This window comes from Atractosteus spatula, chromosome 25, assembly GCF_055471065.1.
Source record: "Atractosteus spatula isolate fAtrSpa1 chromosome 25, fAtrSpa1.hap1, whole genome shotgun sequence".
Classification (NCBI taxonomy): Eukaryota; Metazoa; Chordata; class Actinopteri; order Semionotiformes; family Lepisosteidae; genus Atractosteus; species Atractosteus spatula.
The window spans coordinates 2,980,293-3,002,285 of record NC_142730.1 but is presented as its reverse complement, the minus strand read 5'-3'; the positions used below and the strand labels follow the sequence as shown (position 1 = coordinate 3,002,285).

Genomic DNA, 21,993 nt, shown 5'->3' with positions numbered 1-21,993 from the left:
TTATCCTTCCGATTGACTTTTCCCTCGTCCATGATGCTTTCGCCTTAGCTACTCAGGATATATCACAGGGTAGTTCGCAGTTAAAGACAAAACAAGTGGGTTTAGGCGTTTCCAGTATCTTTTATTTTAAATCGCTATTTCTTTTTTGCAAAAGTTACAAACATGAAACAGGCTTAGTCATACACTTTGTAAAAATTCTGATTGGAAGTAATTAGTAAACTGTACAAGGTGTCATTTACACTACAATGCAAAAAGTTAGAAACAGATTTAGAAGACGCTACATAGCTCCATCTTCAAAGCCATCATTGGAAGTCAGAGTGTAGGTGGCAAATTGCCACAAGAGGGCGCTCTTCACCCAACTGTAATAAATTAAACCAGCACACGTAAGTGAATAAGACTTGTGTTAAAAAAATAGGGTTCACATAATAATTTCAAAATATTATTTGTGCACTAGCAGTTCTGGATCAGGATATCTGAAAATATATTCTAGACAATAAATCAGAATTTGAATGAAATCATATGTATTGACAATGTGAAAGGCAGTTTGTGGAGATGCAGACCTAGTGTCTAGTCGAAGTGTTTCTAGCGCAAGACGGATATCCTGACTTAGCACGTTCTAAAACTAAGATTCATATTTAAATGTAGGTCTTTACCCCTTTTAAAAATAAACAATTTTGCACCGAATTCAATGAAAAAAGGTTACAGATTAATATACAAATAATGCTACACAATGTACATTGCAATAACATTCACAAACTGGTAGATTTACAGACACATAAGAAAATATTTAAGGTACTTAAGTCCTTTTTCTTTAAAATCCATGAGAATGTCATTACAAATCAAACTGAAAGTGGTTAATGAAGAACTTAGTCTGTTTAAAGTATACAATAACTTTAAACATGCGAGTTTTGTAGCTTAATCTGAGTAATACAGAGAATGGACAGAAGACCAATTCAGTTTATAAACAGTCATACAGTAATAGGACTTTCCTCACTAGATAACTTTATGCATTTGAAATATTCTAATCCTGTCATTCATAATTTCCATTACATTTTCTATGCAGAAACCTTAGCAGAGCTTGTTCAAAAGCGTTAAAATCATATTAAAATATCCTTTATATATTGATAGCAGACTCCAGCTTTCTAAGCAGAATGAAAGCCATCACTAACCAAACTCCAATATTTTAAGTACGTTGTTTACACAAGAGATCTGACTGTGATCATTTAAATCTCCCTTCTGAAGTCATTTTAGCTTGCTGAAATATATCAGGGGAAAGCATCTGTACAGAAAACACCTGATAAATCGAGGCATTTAAAAAATAGCAAGATTTAAAAAAAATAACAATCAATGACACTCAAATATAAAGGAGCTGCCCAAAGGAAAATTAGCTCTAATGCAGTGTGTAGATGTGTCATGTATTTAAAACGAACGTATCAAGCACATTTCTGAGTTGGAGCAAGGGATATTTACATGCTAGTTTGAGAACACAGGTTGAATTCCTTCCTTTAGGAGTCCTCATCCTCTTTTGAAGAAAGTATGCAGAAGAGAAAGTAGCATAATTGCTATTGTGAAACTATTACTGCTGTTGAATGTGCATTGTTTTATTACAGAAGCTGCAGACATCAGAACACTACTTTTAATGTTTAAGAGTCTTCCAAACTATAAATCATTTCTCCAGATGCAACCAAATATTTTTCAAATGTGTGTTTTCCTCGATTAGCTGTCCTAAAAAAAATTAAATCACCAATTTGTTGTTAGTGAGCAACAAAATAAGATACAGGGACCAAAGCTGAATTTTGTAGAAAAGATGGACAGATTCTGCCACTGGCTTTAGCTACTAAAACTCAAATCAATAGTATTTTAAAAAGCACTACGTCTGTGGAAATAAAAGAGAAGCAAAAATAAGAATGTAAAAGGGAATATATGTACATGTATATGAGTAGTTTTGTATTCCAGATTAAAGGGATGGATAACTTTAGACTAGGATGCATATTGGTGAAATAGCAGGGTTATCATGCTAGGAGCTGTATAAAACCACGTCCCCCTCTCCCCCAGAATTGCCTATCAAGACTGAAAAAATCTTTAAACCCTAAGCCCTAGGATAAGGGGAACATGTTTTGTAGATTGTTATTGGTTTTACACTTGAAAAAGAACTTGGCTATCTGTGCTGAACACACCCATGAGCCACATGTTTTAAATTGCTTGGTAAAACATTTCCAGTGAAACACTTCACCCTCTCTCCCATTAGGATTCACTGGCCAAAGCCAGTGGTGTCAAGAGGTGCAGGGAAACGACAGTGGTACAGGTAATTCCTTCTGCTAGAAAAAGGGGAAACATTTTTTGCAAGTGTCCCCTGTCGTATGTAAAATGCTCGATGTTTAGAAGATTCGAATTTTAAGGAGGTATGCTGGTGTGAGAGTGGGAGGGATTGGCTTCCTGTGCAACTGGGATGACGACGGATCTCACTGGGAGCGTCACACCACCAAGCTTTCCCTGCTCACAGCTCCATCCTGAAACACAAAGACAAAGACGATCATTTAATCGGCGGGGTCCGTCCTTCGTTAGGCTCGATCCTGGAGTGCGGAAGCAGAGCCAGAACAAAATGGTGGTGGAAAGTCCTTTTTTTGTTTCAATTGGTTTGCTATTCACAAGTTGTGCGCTTTTTCAGGGTCACCCACACTAATTTAATGGAGATGGCAAAAATTTGGGGACATAAACACACTTTACTCTTGTCTCGGCATCGCAGAAGTGAAAATAATTTCACTAAGGAGACTTCCATAGAATAATTTCTCAAACATTATTCTTAAAATCACAACTAGATACACCCTTGTTGTTGCTTGAAGATTATCTGCTTGAAGAATTTTTGACTCCAGAAAATTGTGCAGGTTCTCTACACATACTTTTGTCTACTGTCCTTGTAAGTCAGTTAAAAATGTAACTTGATTTCTCACATTAGAATTCAAGCTGAATCGTAAGCAAAATGAAGAACAGAACAGATGACTTTTTTTCTAATAAACTACCTAATATGCAAAACTAGCACCTCTTGCTCCATATCTGTAATGGTGGAAGAAAATATACTTTGCCACAGAGCTCACCACTACCTGAAACGATCTTAAGGAAAACTCCAAATTATGAGATAATTATTAGAATTTTTATTAGAATTTAATAATTATTTAAATTGCCCCAAGAAAAAATAAAAGAACTCTGAAAAAAATAACATTTTGTTAGTTTACAAACCTGCAGATCGATTGATTGACGCTCAGTTTTCTCAATAAAACAAGAAGCTACATGCAACCCTTTCAAAAGGGCAATTCTAAAGACATTTGTTATCTTAAATTCACCCAAGTTTCAGTGTACCTTCCGCAGGTTACTTTTCTTAGAGGATTCGCTTTCGCTGTAGGGTGGCGGCAGAGGAGGGGGGAACCTATCCTCGTCATTGCTGTGTCGCCGGCGATCGGGGCCTCTCCGCTCCCCACGGCCAGAACGAGACGAGGGGGCCTCGCTCCCGCTGTCCAGGCGATCGCGGCTTGCGGCCCGCTGCTGCTCGTTCATCCTCTTCCGCTGCAGCGCCTCCTGCAGGATGCTGTCGTCGTAGCCCCTCCCGCGGGGCGCCGGGCTCCGCCCTCGGTCCAGGTTCACCAGGTCGTCACGGCTACGGGTCCGCCTTTCGTAGTAACCCCCGTCGCCGCGACGGCTGTCTGGGGAGTAGTCCCGCCTCCTGTGGTCGTCGCGGTCGTAGCCCCGCCCACTCCACTCGTCGTCAGACCTAAAGGGGAAACCAGCGGCTTAAAAGACAGAAACGCCCCGCCGAACTTCGATAAAACTACCAGAAAGTGGGATAAAATGATCATACGGCAGGGGAGAAGTCTACCACTTACCCGCGCCGGCCCCGCTCCCTGCCTCCTCTCTCTGCGCGGTCCTCGTCATAGTAGCTGCGGCCCAGGTCGTCCAGGTTGTCCAAGGAACGGGCACGGCCCCGGCTGGGCAGACCGCCCCGGCCGCCGGCGTCGTCGCGGTAACGGCCCTGCTGGGAGACGCTGCTGATGGTGCTCATGTTCTCGTCCCGGTCCATGATGGCCGCCAACGGCGGGTTGCGCGCTCGGTTCATCCCGTCGCGCAGGATGCCTCGGGGGTTGGAGTCCTCGTGCAGGGAGCTCACCTCGCTCATCCCCGCCACTGCAAGAGACGGTGGAGAAAGGAGAGCCCCTCAGTTCCGAGGTCAGCAGTAATAGCACGCAGCACGGTACCAATTGTCTCTTTGTCCGAGTACCCCGACGCTGCTCGGACATTTTATACCACTTTGGCATCGAAGGTCCATTTAAAATGTATTCTTGAGTGGACCATTAAATTGGATATTTATTAATTGAAGATTAAATTCAAGGAATAGCTGCTTAAAATAATATTATAAAAAATATATACAATAAAGTATTATATATATATTAATATATACAATATCATAAAATGTAATTAAATGTTAGTATAAATGTATATCATGCTATAATATATAATATTTTTATATTGTCCCAGCCATTCACAATTTTTATCCAGGTGCATTCACCTAACCAGCTAAAGAAAGCATGCCACAAAATCACATCATTTCTCTTGTACCAGCAAAATATTACCAATTTATCCCCCTCGTAGTTGTAGTTCTGCTCTCACTCACAGAGCAATCAGTCACAAAGTGAACCAACTTGGTTATAACCACAAATTTGTTTTCATTTCAGTACCAAGAAAATTTAGATCATTCCCTTTTTCAATTCAATTTATTTTTATAAAGCGCCTTTCAGAACAAGGCTGCCCCAAGGCCCTGTCTAAAGGACAAAAAAACAAGACACTTACATCTCTCATATTTCCCATTCGCGTTCCCAGGTCTTGTGGGGTCAAAGTTCGCCAGCTCCCTTTCCATGTAATAAAGGACCCGGGTGGAGTTGTCCGCCGGGTTTGCCTGAACTCGGTAACCACTGCGGACTACAAGGAAAGAGCTTTGATTTGACTGAATGAAGGAATAAACAGCTTTTGATTTCCCAGCTCGAAATCAGCCTACCCCCTTCTTTAAAGATGGTCTAGAAGACAAAGGCAACCTTTTGATTTAAAAAAAGCACAATGTTGTCAGTATTCTATACTTTATCCCATTGCTACACGTACAAGATACAGAATATTGAAATAAGTGTCATGCTACATTAGTATGGTAAAATAATCATCTTGCATTACGAGCACTGCATAGTGAATAATTCAGTTTTCAACACCTCTCAGATTGGGTCTCCCAGGTTCATTTACCAGATGTCCAGTAATTTTATCACACCGTCGACACTAACAGTTAGCCTGTATTACGATCAAAGGCTACAGGCCTGAGCAAAGTGTACAGACGATCAGTTCTTCAGCTTGCCACTTACCAGAATTAGCACCACTATCCTGGTCGTGCAGGAGAGGAACCTGGGAGCCATGCCCAACTGGGGGAAAAAATTATTCATAACATTAACGTTAACTATAACAAAGCCCATTTAATGTCACTCTAGTAGGAAACTAAATTGAAGAAACAAGGCACTTTTGACTGCAACAGGCTCTGAAGGTTTGGAAACATTAAGCATTTAAAACATTTGAATACAAGACATTACATTTAACAGGATATAACTGTCTACGAGTTAAAAGAGGGCAAACACTTGAGGGAAAAGCTCTCCTGTTCCTTGGAACTTCATGGGTTGTGTCACTACATCACTTTCATATTGTTCGTGTCACAGTGCTCATGTGGTCCATGAGCCCATTACTGCGACAGCCTTCAGTGAACTCTGGATTCTCCCTCAAATAAAGACCATTAGCTAGAGCTGAATCTGTCACTGTTTGAAAGAACTGTTGTGAGGCTCAAGGACGGGAGGTGTCTAAGAGTCCCCACAGTCAATCTTCAACCCGTACAGGACTGATACCAAGTCCTGGTCCTAAGACGGTACCCATGTCTTCTGCTTCTGTTTCCAGCATGCACTCCTGATGAATTTATTCAAATCGTTTGTTTTGCTTTACAAGTCCCACTGCTTCCACTGAGAATAGCCAGTTACCTAGGATTGGCCTGTTGCCTTACAGGATCAGGACTCAACAGCAGTGCCCACCAGGATCTGGGGCAAACAGACTTGACAATGGACTCCTCACCTGAGCTGGCAGCTTCGTATTCCGGCTGGTATCCGTTCTGGACCATGGGAACAGGCACCATGGGGATGGAGTGGCCAGAAGTCATCATTGTGCCCTGATGAGGCTGGGAGTACATGCTGGGAGCGTACAAGGTAGGGGCGTAGACACTGGGCACCCCAGATTTGACAGCCTTCCCCGCTTCGTACACTGCAGAGGTGAGGGGAGCACACAGGGAAATAAGATGAGGAGCGCAGTGAAAGAAAGAGCACCACTACTGTCACGCATGGGTAGAGAGCTATAAGCAGTGACAGAAAAGGAAAAATCTGCACACTAAAAAGTATCAGGCTGCCACTTCGGGAAAATAAAAGGCAACAATAAGGGAAATATTTATTCTCTTCCACTGCAAATATAACAACAATTTTAAATGGTTCAAAAAGCAGGATATACACCCTAAACTTTATTATAATTTTACCATTATAATATATGGATAAAATATCCCTTTTGTTTACTGTACTGCAACTACCGCTGCATACAATTAGGTAGTATGTGTTTATATAAAGTATGTATCAATAACGTAGTTCAAGTAGGGAGCTGCGTCAGCATGCGTAGGCTGCAAAGGAACAAGTAAAGGTTTATTCCCTGCTGGAAAGGGAAGAAAAGAAACGCAATGTTTCAGCTGTGGACGCCCAAAGAAGTGTCCACAGCCGAAACGCTGTGTTTCTTTTCTTCTGCATGGAATAAACCTTTACTTGTTCCTTTGTATAAAGAATTGAGGATTTTCACTCACGTGCCCGGGGACAGCAGCAGCGCTCGGGACAGCAGGGGCATCTGACGTAGCAGCAGCATGTGTGTGGGCAGCACTGGCACCAGCAGATGCAAATCAGCAGGAGAAGCAGCAGGAACCCCAGGACAACCAGCACAACCAGGAGCCAGTCTGGAGAAAGAGGGAGACCGGAAAATGAATTCGCAATTTATTCCCTATTAGTCGCGTAAAACAAACCGCTGCACCCATTATCGATGGGCGATCTTATCCCACTACATATCAAAACAGAGGGGTAACCAGTGCTCCTCTTCATTTGTTTTCTTCATAAAGTGGACTTAAAAACCCTTAGTCACACCAAGTTGTATTACACTGCATTTTGCACTTGAAATGGTGTTTACACAAATAAACTACGTCCCGTTAATGAAATGCCATGAATTGTACACTTTCAAGGCAAAATCTGGCATTTTACAAATAACTTGGTAAAAGAGCATGTTTCTGTATTTATCTGGGGTTTTTTTTGCTTGGTTCATCTTCCTCTGAATGATTACTACTTCTGTCCATGTATTTTCTAACTATCTTATCCAATTTATGGAGGAGCCAGAACCTATCCTGGCCATCAACGGGCATGGGGCCAGGGCAAACACAGATACAGACATGCAAACACTCACACCAGGGACAATTTTCCCATAAGCCCAATTAATCTACAAATTGGTCTTTGGACTGTAGGGAGGAAATCCACGCGAACATGGAGAGAACATGCAAATTCCACGCCTTCAGCACTCTAGGGCAGGAATTGAACCCGGGGCCCCAGCACTGCTAATCACTGCACCGCTGTGCCGCCCCTGTTAATTACTTTGTCTCTTTAAATTTGTCAGCAGGACAGGACCCTATTGTCAATTAGCACTGAAAACTCTGTTCAACTAGTAGACATTATTTGAAATGTTTGTGTAACATTTACAACCCCTCCCACTATGATTAAAGTACATTTTGTAAAAAAGTCCACTTATCTGCCTTTGTAAGTAAAAGCTGATTAAACAAACAGCCATGTCTATATGAAAGAAGAGATTTCTACTCCATTCTGAATACTACTGACAAAAGCACCCATCTGTTAGGGGCTCCTTACATATTTTGCTTCCATTTGTTAATTAATCACATGAACAATAAAAAGTAATTCAATTTCTTTCAAATGATGCTAAGGGGCTCCTTGAGAGGAAAATATTTTTACATTAACCTATTACAAAAACACAAGACGGAGGGCGTTTTGGATAGGGTGGTGAAATGTCTGAACATTTCACACTCCAATACAAATAACTACTAGGAAAAATCCAAATAGGTTTCCCTCAAAACCAATATACTTCCAACAATTCCTATTCGCAAAAATAGAATTAGCAAATTAATTTTCACTGTAAATCCTAAAGAATCTGTATTATTTCATTCTGTAATATAATATACAGTCCAAGAAAGACAAGGATCCATGCCTGGTTGCCTTTTTTTTTAACATTTTTATATTCAGATTCTTGGTACAGGATCATAACGCACCATCTTGATACTGAATGAACTACTCCACTCAAATGCAACCTAACAATACAGAGTGAGGGTTCCAGGGGAATAGTACCTTCCATGACCAATAAGTCAATGCCTGGCAACAGGTCAGTTGTGTTTGACATCCTCCCTAAGACAGAAAGAAAAGGCTACAGTTACTGAGAAGCTCCTGGTCTGACTTTCACCTTGTGGCCTTTAACACAGCTAAACTACAGCATTGGCAGGCTAAATGATCCTACATCAACCATCTCAATCTTGAAATTGCTATTAAACCTGTGCTACATAACCAACAGAGGAATACTTATTCGACTAAGAGAACAGATTTACATCATGGTTGATGTGATCATTATAATATTTGAACGGTATGTCACTTAAAAAGACGCAGACAAATCATAAAATTTGTCACAGTTTAATTTTGCACGTGGAATGATGAAAGTTCAAGATGGTGGTCACTTTTCACAAGACATCTCCAAATTAACCCCCCTGGCTTTGTTCAAGAAGAATAGTAAATTGAAATCATCTGAATTTTTAAGAAACGCAGTCCTAAAGATGTTTAGCACACATGCACTGGCCGCCTTTCCAAAGCCGTTTTGTTAACGAGATTGCCACCGAAGCATCTCTGAGATCGGAACATTTTAGATCAAAGAGAAATAAATGTTTGAGGTTTTAAATATTTAGCAAAGTGTTCATCTAGGAAAATAAATGACAGCATGTTGTAGGCTGAGAAAGAAAATACAGCACAGCCACAAGAAGTAAAAGCAAACAGCCAGGCCCCGATTGTATTCAACCACTTGTCCTTAAGGAAAAAACATACTATTCATGGACCATTAGCAAAACAGTCACTCAACATGGTACAATGTAAACTTAAAGAAAATTACAAATAAAGAAGCTCATCGTCTCTATGTCAAGAAGATTCTAGGGAATCACTGATTTAGTTCACAAAACAGAAAATTTAGGGAAGAAATAAAAGGGCTAGATTTGTTTCCACTTTTAACCATATAAGTCAAGGGAGGTTTTTCTAAAACTGTATAGAGCACCAGTAACACCCCGTTTTAGAATACTGGGAGCCATTTTGTCCGCCACACAGCACAAAAGATGTGCTTTGGAATCAGCCCAAAGGACCGCAAGAATCACGTTAGATGTGAACATTTTAGAGAAAACTAAGGGTGACTGATTTAAGTACAAGTACAAGGTGGGGACAACATTTTCTTCAACACAGAAACAAACAAGAGGACGCAAGCAGAAAATAAGAGGAAGTGCTTTAAAAACTGAGAGCAGGAGTATTTTTACAGACAAAAAGACTGTTGGAGCCAGGAAGAAGCTACCCAGCTATGATATCAAACCCAATACCACTGTTTATGTCGAGGAATACCAAAATGGGATTCTTGGAACACGTAGCACAGAGCAATCAGACAAGACAGATAAGCCGAACAGCCTCCACTCTTTTATAAGTCTTACATTCGAGAAACAAGTGATATTTTTTGTAATTTCTTTAACTGTCTCTTGCGAAAGCTAGGTTATTTTCATACTCTAAATAAAGAAACTAAAAAACACATTTTTGCTCCTCTTATTTCAACAAAGAAATAGATTCTGAATGGGGCTCCTTCCTTAAGTAGTCAAGCACCAGTGGGCTTCAGAGTGCTGTCCAATCATAATTTTCTTGTCTTGACAATAATATTCTGGCATGTTTTTTCCCCCCACTGGGAAGAATGATGTAGCCAGAAACAACAGTGGAGAAATCATGCCAAACAACTGACAGAAAACAAACGAAGCAGAAGAAATACAACAGCCAACCTAATTTCTGAGACTCTAAAATGAAGTGCTTTCAAAATAATCTTTTTAACCATTAACCAGACAGCCGAGGAATGTTTGCTCCTCACTCTGGTCACAAATTCAAACAGCTTGCCCATCCCAGAAGTCATTCAATGGCGTTTGACACCTAGTAGGATTCTTGTTGACATGATATTAACATACAACTTAACATCACAGTAGATTTTACACTTTCAAATTCCCATCCTGTCCTGCTCAAACTAGAACGACCCTAACATTAAGTCCACTGACAAGCAAATTAGGAGGGTATAAATTTAGTCGCATGAAAACATCAAGTATTTGTTTTTCTTAGTTAAAAAAAACAAAGCCGAATGCAATATCCAGGGAAATGCTCCACAGGCGTGTTTTTACAATGTAATCTCGTTTGAGCAGCACAACAGGAGCTTTGTCTGATACAGTTACTGGCAGACTGGAGTCCAGAGAGCCAGCAAACAAGATCCCTCCGCATACAATAGACCTCACAGGGGTTCCTTCAGCTAAAATAAAAGATAGGGATGTCCTATCTTAACAACCTTAGGACTGCCACTTTGCAAAGCCAAACCCTTTAAGCTTACATGCCATTACTATTTGTAGACGTCTGTCATCCAGATTAACTCCAAAACTCGCTGCACATTTGATTTAACCATTTAAGAAAAAACCTGATGAAAATACCTGCTTTCAATGCACGTCGAATAGTCAGCCCTCTCATTTGAATACAGGTGCGTTAAGAGCTTTTTCCCCAAGTCTCACTTGTCTTTCAAGGTGGTTGAGGAACTGCAGGGATGGCAAAAGTCAACCGTCTCGCAGCAGGGTGAGCAAATCAATTCTCCCCCTTTGTCGCGGTCTCCCGAGTAAACAAACCCCCAGGGCACCAGTTAGATGGCTCAAAGAAGTACACATAAATTGCTACAGATAAATTGGTTACAGTGGAAGAGGGTTGAAAAGAGAACTGGGGGTTAGACAGCAAGCCTGTTGGAAACATACAGGATTTTCTTGCATGTGAAGAGCAGGATGTTTTTAGGAACTCCTTAGAAAATTCATCCCTTTTTATTCTTTTCCTCCCATATCCCAAATGGATCCATGCAGTAGATTTATTACAGATTTAAATCCTTTAACTTTTCTCATTTTCTTACCCAGGGCTTCACGAAATGCTTAGATCGATAATCTATTAGCAGCCAAAGGAAAAAAGGGGGAGGCAAACTGTATCCTGTCCTCACACTTTGTATTCGGAGCGTTCAGGTAATTAAACCCCCACAGGAAGCAACAGGAGCTGAACCAGCTTAGTGTTTTGAGTACAGAGGCTCTTAATGCTTAGAACCAATCAACAAAAAGGACAAAACTTACGCTGGACTACTGTGGCAAGTGAATCTAATAAGTTTTTTTTTGTAAAGTACAATTTATTAAAATCTAGAAAACTTGCATAATAATGTGCATTTCATTTCATCCTTCAGTGCCTGTTTCTAATAAGGTATAAGGGGGAAAAACAAGGAATAAAGCTACTGGCTTAACCCTAGATTTTGCTATTTGTTTAACATACATAGAGGAACAGTGAGAATGAAAGAAACCAGCTAGCGAATGTAAGGCTAACAAAAAAAAGAGAAGTGTGTTGTTACTAATGTACAACACTACAGACTGCAACTACAGACTGCTAAACACAACAAAAATGCAATATCTGTCTAGAAGTGACTGAACTGGTCTGACCTGTTTTGCTAACAGCCAGGCTAAATGACTCACATTTGGCCAGTGTAACAACAGTTACAGTCAGTCTTCCCTTTCATCCTTCTGATATTATTTGTTTTACAAAATGACTATTAAAGTGTCTTCACATTAGAAGGCCAACAGAACTTCTTTACTCCTGCTATTCCAGATAAGATACCCATGGCATATTAAATATTATAGACAGCTTCCAAACCTCTGACAATATTTCTCAGGTTTTTTATTCGCTAAGCACACCATAACAGAAGACATTCGGATCTGCATGTTGTATCTTCTTTTGAATAATGTTTTTCTCTAATTTGCTTTTTTATTACCTAAGAATCTGACTGATTTAACTGGATTGATGATCCTGTTATTGTATTTATAAAAGCTGCATGCATTTCTGTAATGGAGCTGGTAAGGTAAGCAGGTCAAACGTTATCAACATCATGTTCATACAAAAGCCTCTCACCAACTCACTGATTTGTCTTTCATCTGGTTACCATGCCTACCACTAGCTATTGGGTACTCTCTCATTTTGGGGCTATACCTTATATTCTTTTGTGATAATTATTAATTTTGATAATACAGTAGCTTGTATTTGTACCATAAAATGTCTTTCTGGAGCTACAAAAACAACAGCTGTGCCATCCACCCATAATGTGAACCTGCAGCCTTCCAGCTGTGACTCTTGAGCTCTCACTACTGCTCCATTCTATGTGAAAGCCTCATTTAGAAGTATGTCTCTCAGATAATCCTGATTTGCAGCAGTCAACTTCCTGCTTTTGCAGGTCATAACAACAATCCAGGATATTCCTGAATTATTACTTTAAGGTCTAGGCATCTTAAACAAGTGCAAATGATACAACTTTCACAGAATCCCAAGAAAAAGTATCCTTGAGGTTCATGGCAGGGAGAATTCGCTTCCCGCAGTTCAGGATTGATAGATATACAGAAAGATTGGGGGAAAAAAAGATTCTATTAGTCTGTTACAACCGTCACCTGCCTGTCTTGTTGTCGCTTGTTGTGTTTACTTGCACAAGCAGAACCACAAGACAATCTTGTTCTTGTAATAAAATGGAAAGCAGGACCAACTGCCATTTGTTTCCAAAAGGGGGATCTGCTTCATCCCAGCAATCAACAGGCACAGGGCAGGGTACAGCCTGGATGGGATGTCAGTCCATTGCCGGACACACAAACTCTTGCACACCAGGGCCAGTTTTCTCAGATGCAAGTTAACCTTATATGTGGGAGGAACCCTGCAGGGAGCGCCTTACGAAAATTCACACGAACGCGGGAGAAGAAGTAACACTAAAAACCCTGGTGCTTTATAGTGCTGTATCTTATTCAGTTTTCTGGAAGTATAAGAGGACTATATGTACTGAGGTTCCACATCTGCCCTGTGTAGGACAGGCTGTATAGTGGCAAGCCAAGTTGATTAGCATTTGGCAATCACAAAGTACAAAACAAAATCATTGATTCTCAATGTTTTATAGACATAAGGATTTGTCTTCTGCTTCAGATAAGCAACATAATGTGGTTTCACTAGACAAATCAAACAAGATCTGTTACTGTTAAATCTTTTACAGAGAATACACAATAAAATAAAACTAGCAAGTAAACTGGAGTGCCTAGAGAATACATAGGAACAGCTAGCCAGCTTCACACAGAAGGCACTCCAGCACATTATGCTACCCTGGACCCAGGAGCTGTGAGGCAGCATTGCTAACCACCATGTCAGTGTGATTCCCAGCTTCTAATTCAGTTCCACAGAAATGCTCAGATTATGTGCATCAGAGACAGGCTGAAAATCAAAGTGGCACACTCACCCAGCACAATCAGTTCAGTGTAGTCCTCATTGTTTCCTGTCAGATCTTGAGGAGATACCACCGAGCAGACATAGACTCCGCTGTCTCCCCATGCAGTCTGCCCAAAGCTCAAATCCGCATCTGGGATAGGGAAGAGAAAAGTCAGAGAGAATGTATCCTCTAAGCTGTGCACGTGTGCGTGCGCAGACAGGTTATGAAATCATTGCACATATGAAATTGAACTGCGCACTAAAAATTAAATTCCAAAAAAATATGATGATAATAAAACAAATATGGTCGTCAATTGAAAAATGCTAAATTGACCACATGAGAGGTTTTAATAATGAAGTCATGTCCATGTGGCACAGAGTAAAAACTGACTGTCCCTCGAGTACTTAAGAGAGTAGGGTCAAACTTGGCATGTGGGATAAGAAGGCCTCGTGGATTTTACTTTAAACTTTAATCACAGGAAACTAGTGAGTGAATATTTTGCTTTGAATCTTGGTATACAGTAAAAGGTTCAAAATTTCCTAATGCTGCATCTTACAGACCGCCAACTGGTTTAATTCTTTCCGAGATCTGAATGGGATGTTCAAATCCTTGGACTGACCCGTTTCCTTGAAAAGACCAGTTTTTATATATGTGGGTTTTGTTTTTTTAACAAGTAATTGTGGTGTTACAAAATTTAGTATTAACTAAATGGTTAGCCATGTCATAAGTTTTCAAATTACTCCTGCTTCATACAGTCAGCTTTAAAGACCAAAGTCTGCGTTTTAGGGCCTAAACCAAATTAACAATGCATCCAATTACCATGTAATATCAAACTGTGCCAGTGCATCTTTAATTGGTTATTAAACCTCTTACGTTCCTCAGATGGTTATTGAAGAGCAATAGGTAATTTACACAAATTGAGAACTTACTAGGAATAGTGTTTTCCTCCCTAATATCTGATAACACAAATAAATTAGGTTATTTTTAACATGTGAATAAAAGAAATTAGTTTGAACACAAGTAGGAAAAAAAATAACTGGCCTTCATTTCTCACTATTGAGTTTTCAAAGATTAAAATAATATTAAATAATAAATCTTTATTTTTGTATGAAACAGGGCTTAAAGTTGAAAACTCAGCAGCTGCAGCAGCTCCTAAAGAGCAAAAACCCAGCATCACAATAATCTCATTTAGATTCTGTTCAGGACCATCCTTCACCTGATGAAAATGACATAAAAACGCTGCCACACCATATACTGAACAGACCACAGGAAGACTCAGTCAGATACTACTGATTGGCCTCAGCCAGCTTGTTTCAGTTTCTTCCATCTGGCAGACAATACAACGTGACAGATAAGTTGTGAATTTGTATGCTTTTGTGCAATAGGTGAGTAAATTTCCTGTGTACACAGTATGATGTGGAAAATCGAGAAATTCCTAAATTTCACAAACCGAGAGTTCAGACATAATAAAACTTCATTTGAAGCACAAAATATTAAACCTCAGTATGATGAAATGCATGATGAATGCATTCATCACACAGGCCCTGTGTGATACAAATGGTCAAGGGACCGGATATACAATATTGTGTCTATACTTTGGAGTTGAGCCACATAGCCAGCCTATTCCCTGTATGTCAAAGCCGCTCACTCTAAAATGACTGGGGTCTGTAACAATCTCAAGAGCAACACACTTACTATTCATGATGGTGACCTTGCGGGCTTGGTACATCTCCCCCAGTGTGACAGAAGGTCCTTGTTTTGAAGCCACGATACGGACAGTACGAGAGCTGTCAGAGCACTCGATATTGGGGTTGTAGTTAGGATTAGCCTGGGCCAGCTGGTTAGTGGCACTGTTGGGGTTCAGCGCTGCTTGGATGGGGTCCTGGCAGAAGGATTTGTACCTCCATGTCACCACAGGAGGCTGGCTGGAGGAGGTCTGATAGTTGCATGTTAGCGTGACAGGCTGGAACAGAATGACCACGTATCTCTTGGTGGGACAGGTCACCGATATTCCCACTGATGACCCTGTGGGTGAAAAAAACAAACACCTACCTTTAGAATATTATGAGGGAATTCTGAGAGGTTGCAAATGGAAATTAAGAGGAAGTGTTTTCAGGACTGAGAAAAGAAACACTGCAAAAATGATGGCAAATATCCAGAATACACTGCGCAATCATGTTTGTAACCTTCCTAGCAACAGGAGAGTGACATCCACGATCAAGGAGATACTAGAAACAAAATGATAGGTTACAGCCAAGAGGGCATTTGGTTATGTGTTTGAAAATCCATCCATTTTCTAACCACATCTGCCAATTCAAGGTCATGGGGGAGCAGGAGTCTTCTGCAGCAATCAAACAGGTGCAAGGTAGGGTCCACACTGGATGAGAAACCAGTCCACCGCAGGGCAGAGAGACAAACGCAGACGGGCACACACTCACACCCGGACCAATTTTCCCAGAACCCAATTAACCTAGAGGTACGTTTTTGGACTGCGGGAGGAAACCAGAGCAAAAGCCTGCAGGAAACACACATAAACACAGGGAGAACATACAAAGCCCACGCAGACAACAACCCCACATGTGAAATTAAACCCAGGGCCCCCAGAGCTGCAAGGCAGCAATGCCCACCACTGCGCCAACCCTGTGCATTTCCTTTTTTGAGGGTCCAGATTCTTTTGTGCTTGAAGAAAGTTTATTCATCACTACCGAAAGCTGTTTGCACTGGTTTCAGGTCAGAGCCACAACACAGAGGCAGAGGCCACTGCCTTACCAATTCATGATCATGAGCTCTCAGGGTTAGTATGCCAGTATCCTTCGCCAAAAAACAAATCCTGATTTCCAGTGCTTTTTGAAGTTATCTTCTGAGTGGCACTACAAACTTTGGTTTTGGAGTTGAAGAAAACCTCCACAAATACCTCAATGCTAAGAATGTTAAAGCACATTTACAGAGTAAAAAAAAACATCTTCCCAAGTAGGACACAAATCCCATGAATGAAAAACAAAATGATATTTTTCAAAGAATGCCTTTGCTTCCTTCCAGTACAAAACTTCCAGCAGTGCCTCAACATTGCATTATGATAGCTGTGTTGTGATGTGGGGCAATACAGATTTTCCTTAAAGCTTTCATTTTTAGGATGATTTGTAATAATACACAGTAGGCTTAGGCACTGAAATGTGGCTCTTCTATAAACATGGCTAGCTGCATTCCACAGTAAAGTGAAAGGAGCACTCTTATCAAAACCTGCACTCCCTGATCAAACAGCAGAATGAAATGACCTTTAGGACACAGAATAACTGCCCAGCGTTTGATGTGTCCTGGCAGACAAATACGAACCAGACAATATGAAACGAAAGGAGATACAGCACCGACTGGCAGTAACTAACTTAAGTCTGATTCAGCTTTTCTGTGTAGATTATTGCCTACAGTGTTGTATTTACTTTGTTTCTGAGCCCTCAAAAACAACCCCGATTACACAACACAAAATTATTTTGCAGTTGAGTCACTGGTCTGGTCATCAGGACCAGCAGCATACAGTCCAAAACAACAACAACACTAGTTCTAAATGTGTGCAATTTATAGCATCATATTTCTCACTCTGGGGAAGAAATGACATTCGAATCCCCACAGTGAGAAGTGTGTTATTCTGCTGAAATCTACAGTATATTTAAGCTAAAGGAGTTGTAAGTGACAGTATAGTAATACTAGCCCCTCCAACGCACTCAAGAGTATACCCAGGTCATCTTTAGAGCACTCCCTTAAATAAGAAAGAGTTAATGATAAGTTTTGCTAAGCGGTCATTACAGGGACCGACGGGCATACATGTTTAAAGGGAGAGGAGCTACGTTATGAGAAAAATGAGAGAACATGATAGGAGATGCCCGGGCTTGTGAGGCATGAGACTCCCAACACCTCTACCCACACACAAAATACCCTTAAACACAATCAGATCTGTTTCTGCCTCACAGCATGACGGAACATGCAATCTGACTTGGAGGATGTCACACTGATTTCGAAAGTGCACCTCAGGATTTCTGATTAGCCGTTAGGAAATGACACTCTTCATTCCTATTGACAGACTTGAGGGTTCCTGACAAAACGCTGCTGGGAAGTACAGCACCTTCAAGATTAAAAGTCAATTTGCCCTCGTCTTCTTTCCTATAATTGCTTTTGCTATTGTCTTACTGTACACGTTAGTATAATGCTAGACAGAAACTATAGAACATTTTTGATCCATCACACTACAATCTACAACTTGGGCCCCACTGTTTTCACTGTTAATTTTCATCGCAAGACACTTTGAATAATGTAGAATTGATTACTTTAGAAATGACATAAAAAGGAATTAACTTAATAGCACATCTTAAGAGTGGCAATCTGAACAGCAACATTATTGCCAGAATCGTGTTTATACTTAAATACTGTGAATGATGAAACAAGTAGGTCTCCATTAATCCATTTGCAGACCACTTGTGCTTGAGATTTACAATTAACTCCTCTAATACATACAGTCCCTTTTTATACTAGTATATAAAAAGTATATACTGCAGTCACTGCACACTATTGCAAGTATTTGTTTATGGGAGAAGGATCTTTCCAAGTGTGTGTATATATACTGTATATGCTCTGCAATGCACTGAAATCCTGTCAATATGAATCCTCTATGTACATCTGCACCTGTTGCTTGCCAGGATAGGCTCTAGATCTCCTGTAACCCAAATTGGATGTAGCAGTTAGAAAATGGATGGATATATGTACTGTATTTCACACCTAACTATCCGGAACAGCAGTGACACAGCAGAAACAAAGACAGACTTTGAAAATACCCGATGCAAGTGAATGCCATATCCCACCAAACTGCCAAACTCTGAAGAACAAATTAATACTCAATGAGCAGCAACAGACTTGATTCCCCCTGTTTAAAATAAGCCACGTCTTTCATTTGTATAAGTACAGTTCATCCCAAAGAATCCAAAAGCAAATGAGAAAACACAACACGTCAAAAGAGCACAGCTGGTGTTATCCAAGTTCACGTTTATTCACGTTTAAACTTGTCCAGGACAACATCGAAATTCTGTTTTCTTGTATGGGCTTATATGCATTAAAACAGATTTTAACAGCTTAAAATTCACTTAAATCACACTCAACCACTCCATGCGCGGTTTTAGGCAGGTCGTAACATGTGGAAAATGGCAAGACTGTAAAATGAACTCCCAAACAATTACGCAATAAACACTTTAGTATACTGTTTATCAACCAATATGTATAAACTTGACGAAATGAATTAACCGCCCCTTATCTCGTAATTACGTGATACTTTTTTACGGTTATACATGCAATCAGTTCCACTGCTTAAAACTCAGTCCGCACGTAGCGAGATAGGTATTAAATGACAATAGTGCTATCGCGTGATCACAAAGTACGCGAGAATTACCATCTCGTAATTACGAGATAAGGGCGAGGATTTTTTTTCCCCCTTGGTGTGCTTCCGTAAACGCAGAACTAGTGTTTTAGTTCGCATGACACACAGTATAAATGCTACATGTGATTAAGCAATCCAAAAAGTGTTACTTTTAGACATTAAAATTCGAAACTGCCTCTTGTCTAACCACGCACTGTATTCCCTTAGTAATAATCTAAGCCATTTTACAGGCACCCAGCAGCCTAGAAAGTCTTTGGTTACACAGTAGTTCCTTTCACTGGCAGGCACACCTGTGCGAATATTCTAATGATTACCTCCAGGATACAGATCGTGAACGAAACCGAGTGGGGGAGGAGATAAGAGAGCTCTTTCCCCAATCAATGGCACCCAGTCGCAAACGGAAATTGAGTAGAGGACTTCAGTAATAATGGGAACAGAGAGGAGGATGAAGCCCGACGTCGCCAAATGGGGTTTCTCCACGGCGAGGGAACGCCGGAAAGGACTGTGGACCCTGTACAGGGACTAATGAACGTAAGCAAGTGGTAGGGTTTGGAGGCACTCTTTTATTGTGCAAATCCGGCCCGATCATTCACTTGCATGGATTGATAATGGACCATCACCCTCCCCCCCGTTCGGAAAGTTTTTATTGCGCGTTAGGTTCATACCTGTCTAGAATGTTTACCGATTGTGAGAATGTTTCTATTTTGAGATGTTGCTTTTGGAAATAAAGTATATTTCGATAGGAAAAAAAAACATGTTAACTGAGATATCAGTATGTAGCGATTTACATAAAATGTTGCAATTTGACCATCTTTAATATGAGCACAAATCGCAATCTAGCGATTTCCTCTAATAGTTGACTTCTGTACTTTGTCTTACGTTTATTTTCAGTTAATCTATCGAATTAATTATTGAAATAGTACTCGACAGTCGAATACTGCAGTAGAAGATGATAGATCTGAACACCCCTCCCTCATGTTGCACAGTGGTGAAAACTGTACACAAGGTGTTTTTGCGGTGAACGAAAACCGCACAAAGATCTTCAACGACAAATTCGTATCCCCCCAGTTTACCGGGTGAAAATGGAGAAGCAAGAATTCTTCGATTTCTTATTAACAGAACCGCGTCGAGACAAAACCATGTTTTTTGTTGTTGTTTCAGCGAAACAAAGTGTGGGATTCCGAAAGTAAAGGCCAGGAGCCCAGCTACCTGCCCTTTAGCAACGTGAAAGGAAAGTGCAGATCACCAGGCAGGAAATCAAGATGCGCTGTGATATACTTTCTGCATTATTTACCAAATACTTGAAGCATTTCTGCTCCAAATCCGTTTAATTTAGTTGCTCTACAAGTTTAGAAACTTAAAAAAATAATACCAAAGCACTGAATATATAGCAGTTTGTGTTCACAACTAACAATTCTGGATGACAATAACGTCAGAAATACAGATCACACTTATTCTACAATTTGTATTCGTACGAAAGTTTATTCTAACGAAAGAAAACTGGCACCAGATCGCAGTTTACGTGCTGGAATCTTTTTTTAAAAAACTACTTTGCAACAATGTATCTGACACGTGCTGAAAGTTTAGATTGTATCCTAGCCTCAGCAAACCTTTTTTTTTAAAAAAATAAGCGACAGAAAATCATCAGATAAATAATAAAACCACTTTAAATAAACTCCAAGAGATCAGACTATAGACTCGAAAACAAATTCCCAGACTACATAAATCAACTGATAAAATGGATTTGGAATACATTCCCAGAACAAATGTTGCAATTTAGCTATACTCTCAACAACAAAAAAATACCCACGATCTGCTTTACCTACAGATATATCAGCTTCGTGATGACTTCCAAAACAAAAGCTGGATTGAAAAAGCAAAAACAATAGGCCTTTCACTGTTTTGTAAAGGAAATTTTGTAATCATTTGCCCTGATCACCAAATAAAAAGGAAACGTAAAAGCAAAACATTACGTATTTACAATCGAGAGTATTTTTTAATGCTTTTAAAAAATAGAAAAAGAACCTGTTTACCGACCCTTGCCATGATTGTATTTAGCGTAAGGTGTTTTTCTTACCTACGGAGAGGGCCATCAGGAGAAGAACCCTCAAAATCATTCCTATTATTTCGCTTATCTGCAGAGAATAACGTTACTGCGAAAGACTCAAAACTGTCTGACTGTACAAAAGAGTTCTACTTTTTGTTCATCGGCGTATTTCCTCCATGGCTGCAGTTTCGACGAAAGCCAGGTGTGTGAGTCAAGAGGCAAACAAGTGATACTGGAGGAATAAGTGAAACTCGGCGCCAGAGTAGAGGGGGGAGACATCAGGAAAGTAACTAGTTACTCCCAAAACGTTCAGCTCCAATAGGCGGATCAGACGCATTTAAAAGAGAGCTGTTAACCATGTTCACCCGAGTGTATTTCTCAGTATTAGCCTCTAACTTGTGATATATTTTTATAATTGCTCAATGACTAGTACGCCCTGCCTCCCCTACTCCAATGAGCTGATCCACAGGTAAATTTTTAAACAACCTGGGCGGTGCTTCCGGTGCAATAATGAAGTTTGAGCTTTTGATTGTTGTCTTAAAAGATCCACGTTCTGGTGTTTCATTCGTTTAGGACGTCCTCCAAGAGCATACTGATAAAAAATGAGGAGACTTCTCATCGAATTTTATAACTTTAATAATACTACTATTTGCTTACAAATAGGATGGCGACCTCCTGGGAAAAACTAAAGTTGCTGCTGGAAGAGGTGTTAGTGGGACCAGTAGGGGGCGCTCACCCTGCGGTCCATTAAAAATCCCAGGGCGTCTCTCAAAAAGAGTAGGGGTGTAACCCCGGCGTC

The 21,993-nt window shown here is 40.3% G+C and overlaps 1 protein-coding gene across 2 annotated transcripts; it reads right to left on the bottom strand.

The window, feature by feature from the left end:
* Positions 1-100: 100 nt before the first annotated feature.
* Positions 101-21,461, bottom strand: lsr (lipolysis stimulated lipoprotein receptor). 2 transcript variants are annotated; one of them, XM_088905870.1, is made up of 11 exons: positions 21,225-21,461; positions 15,424-15,753; positions 13,759-13,878; positions 8,499-8,555; positions 6,908-7,054; positions 6,142-6,327; positions 5,394-5,450; positions 4,840-4,968; positions 3,879-4,176; positions 3,358-3,766; positions 101-2,510 (listed from the first exon to the last, which is right to left on the bottom strand). In XM_088905870.1, the coding sequence occupies exons 1-11, from the start codon at positions 21,262-21,264 to the stop codon at positions 2,475-2,477; spliced, it is 1,809 nt and encodes a 602-aa protein (XP_088761996.1). In that variant the 5' UTR covers positions 21,265-21,461; the 3' UTR covers positions 101-2,474. The 2 variants fall into 2 exon arrangements, with proteins under 2 accessions (XP_088761996.1, XP_088761997.1); XM_088905871.1 differs by lacking the exon at positions 8,499-8,555.
* Positions 21,462-21,993: the final 532 nt, after the last annotated feature.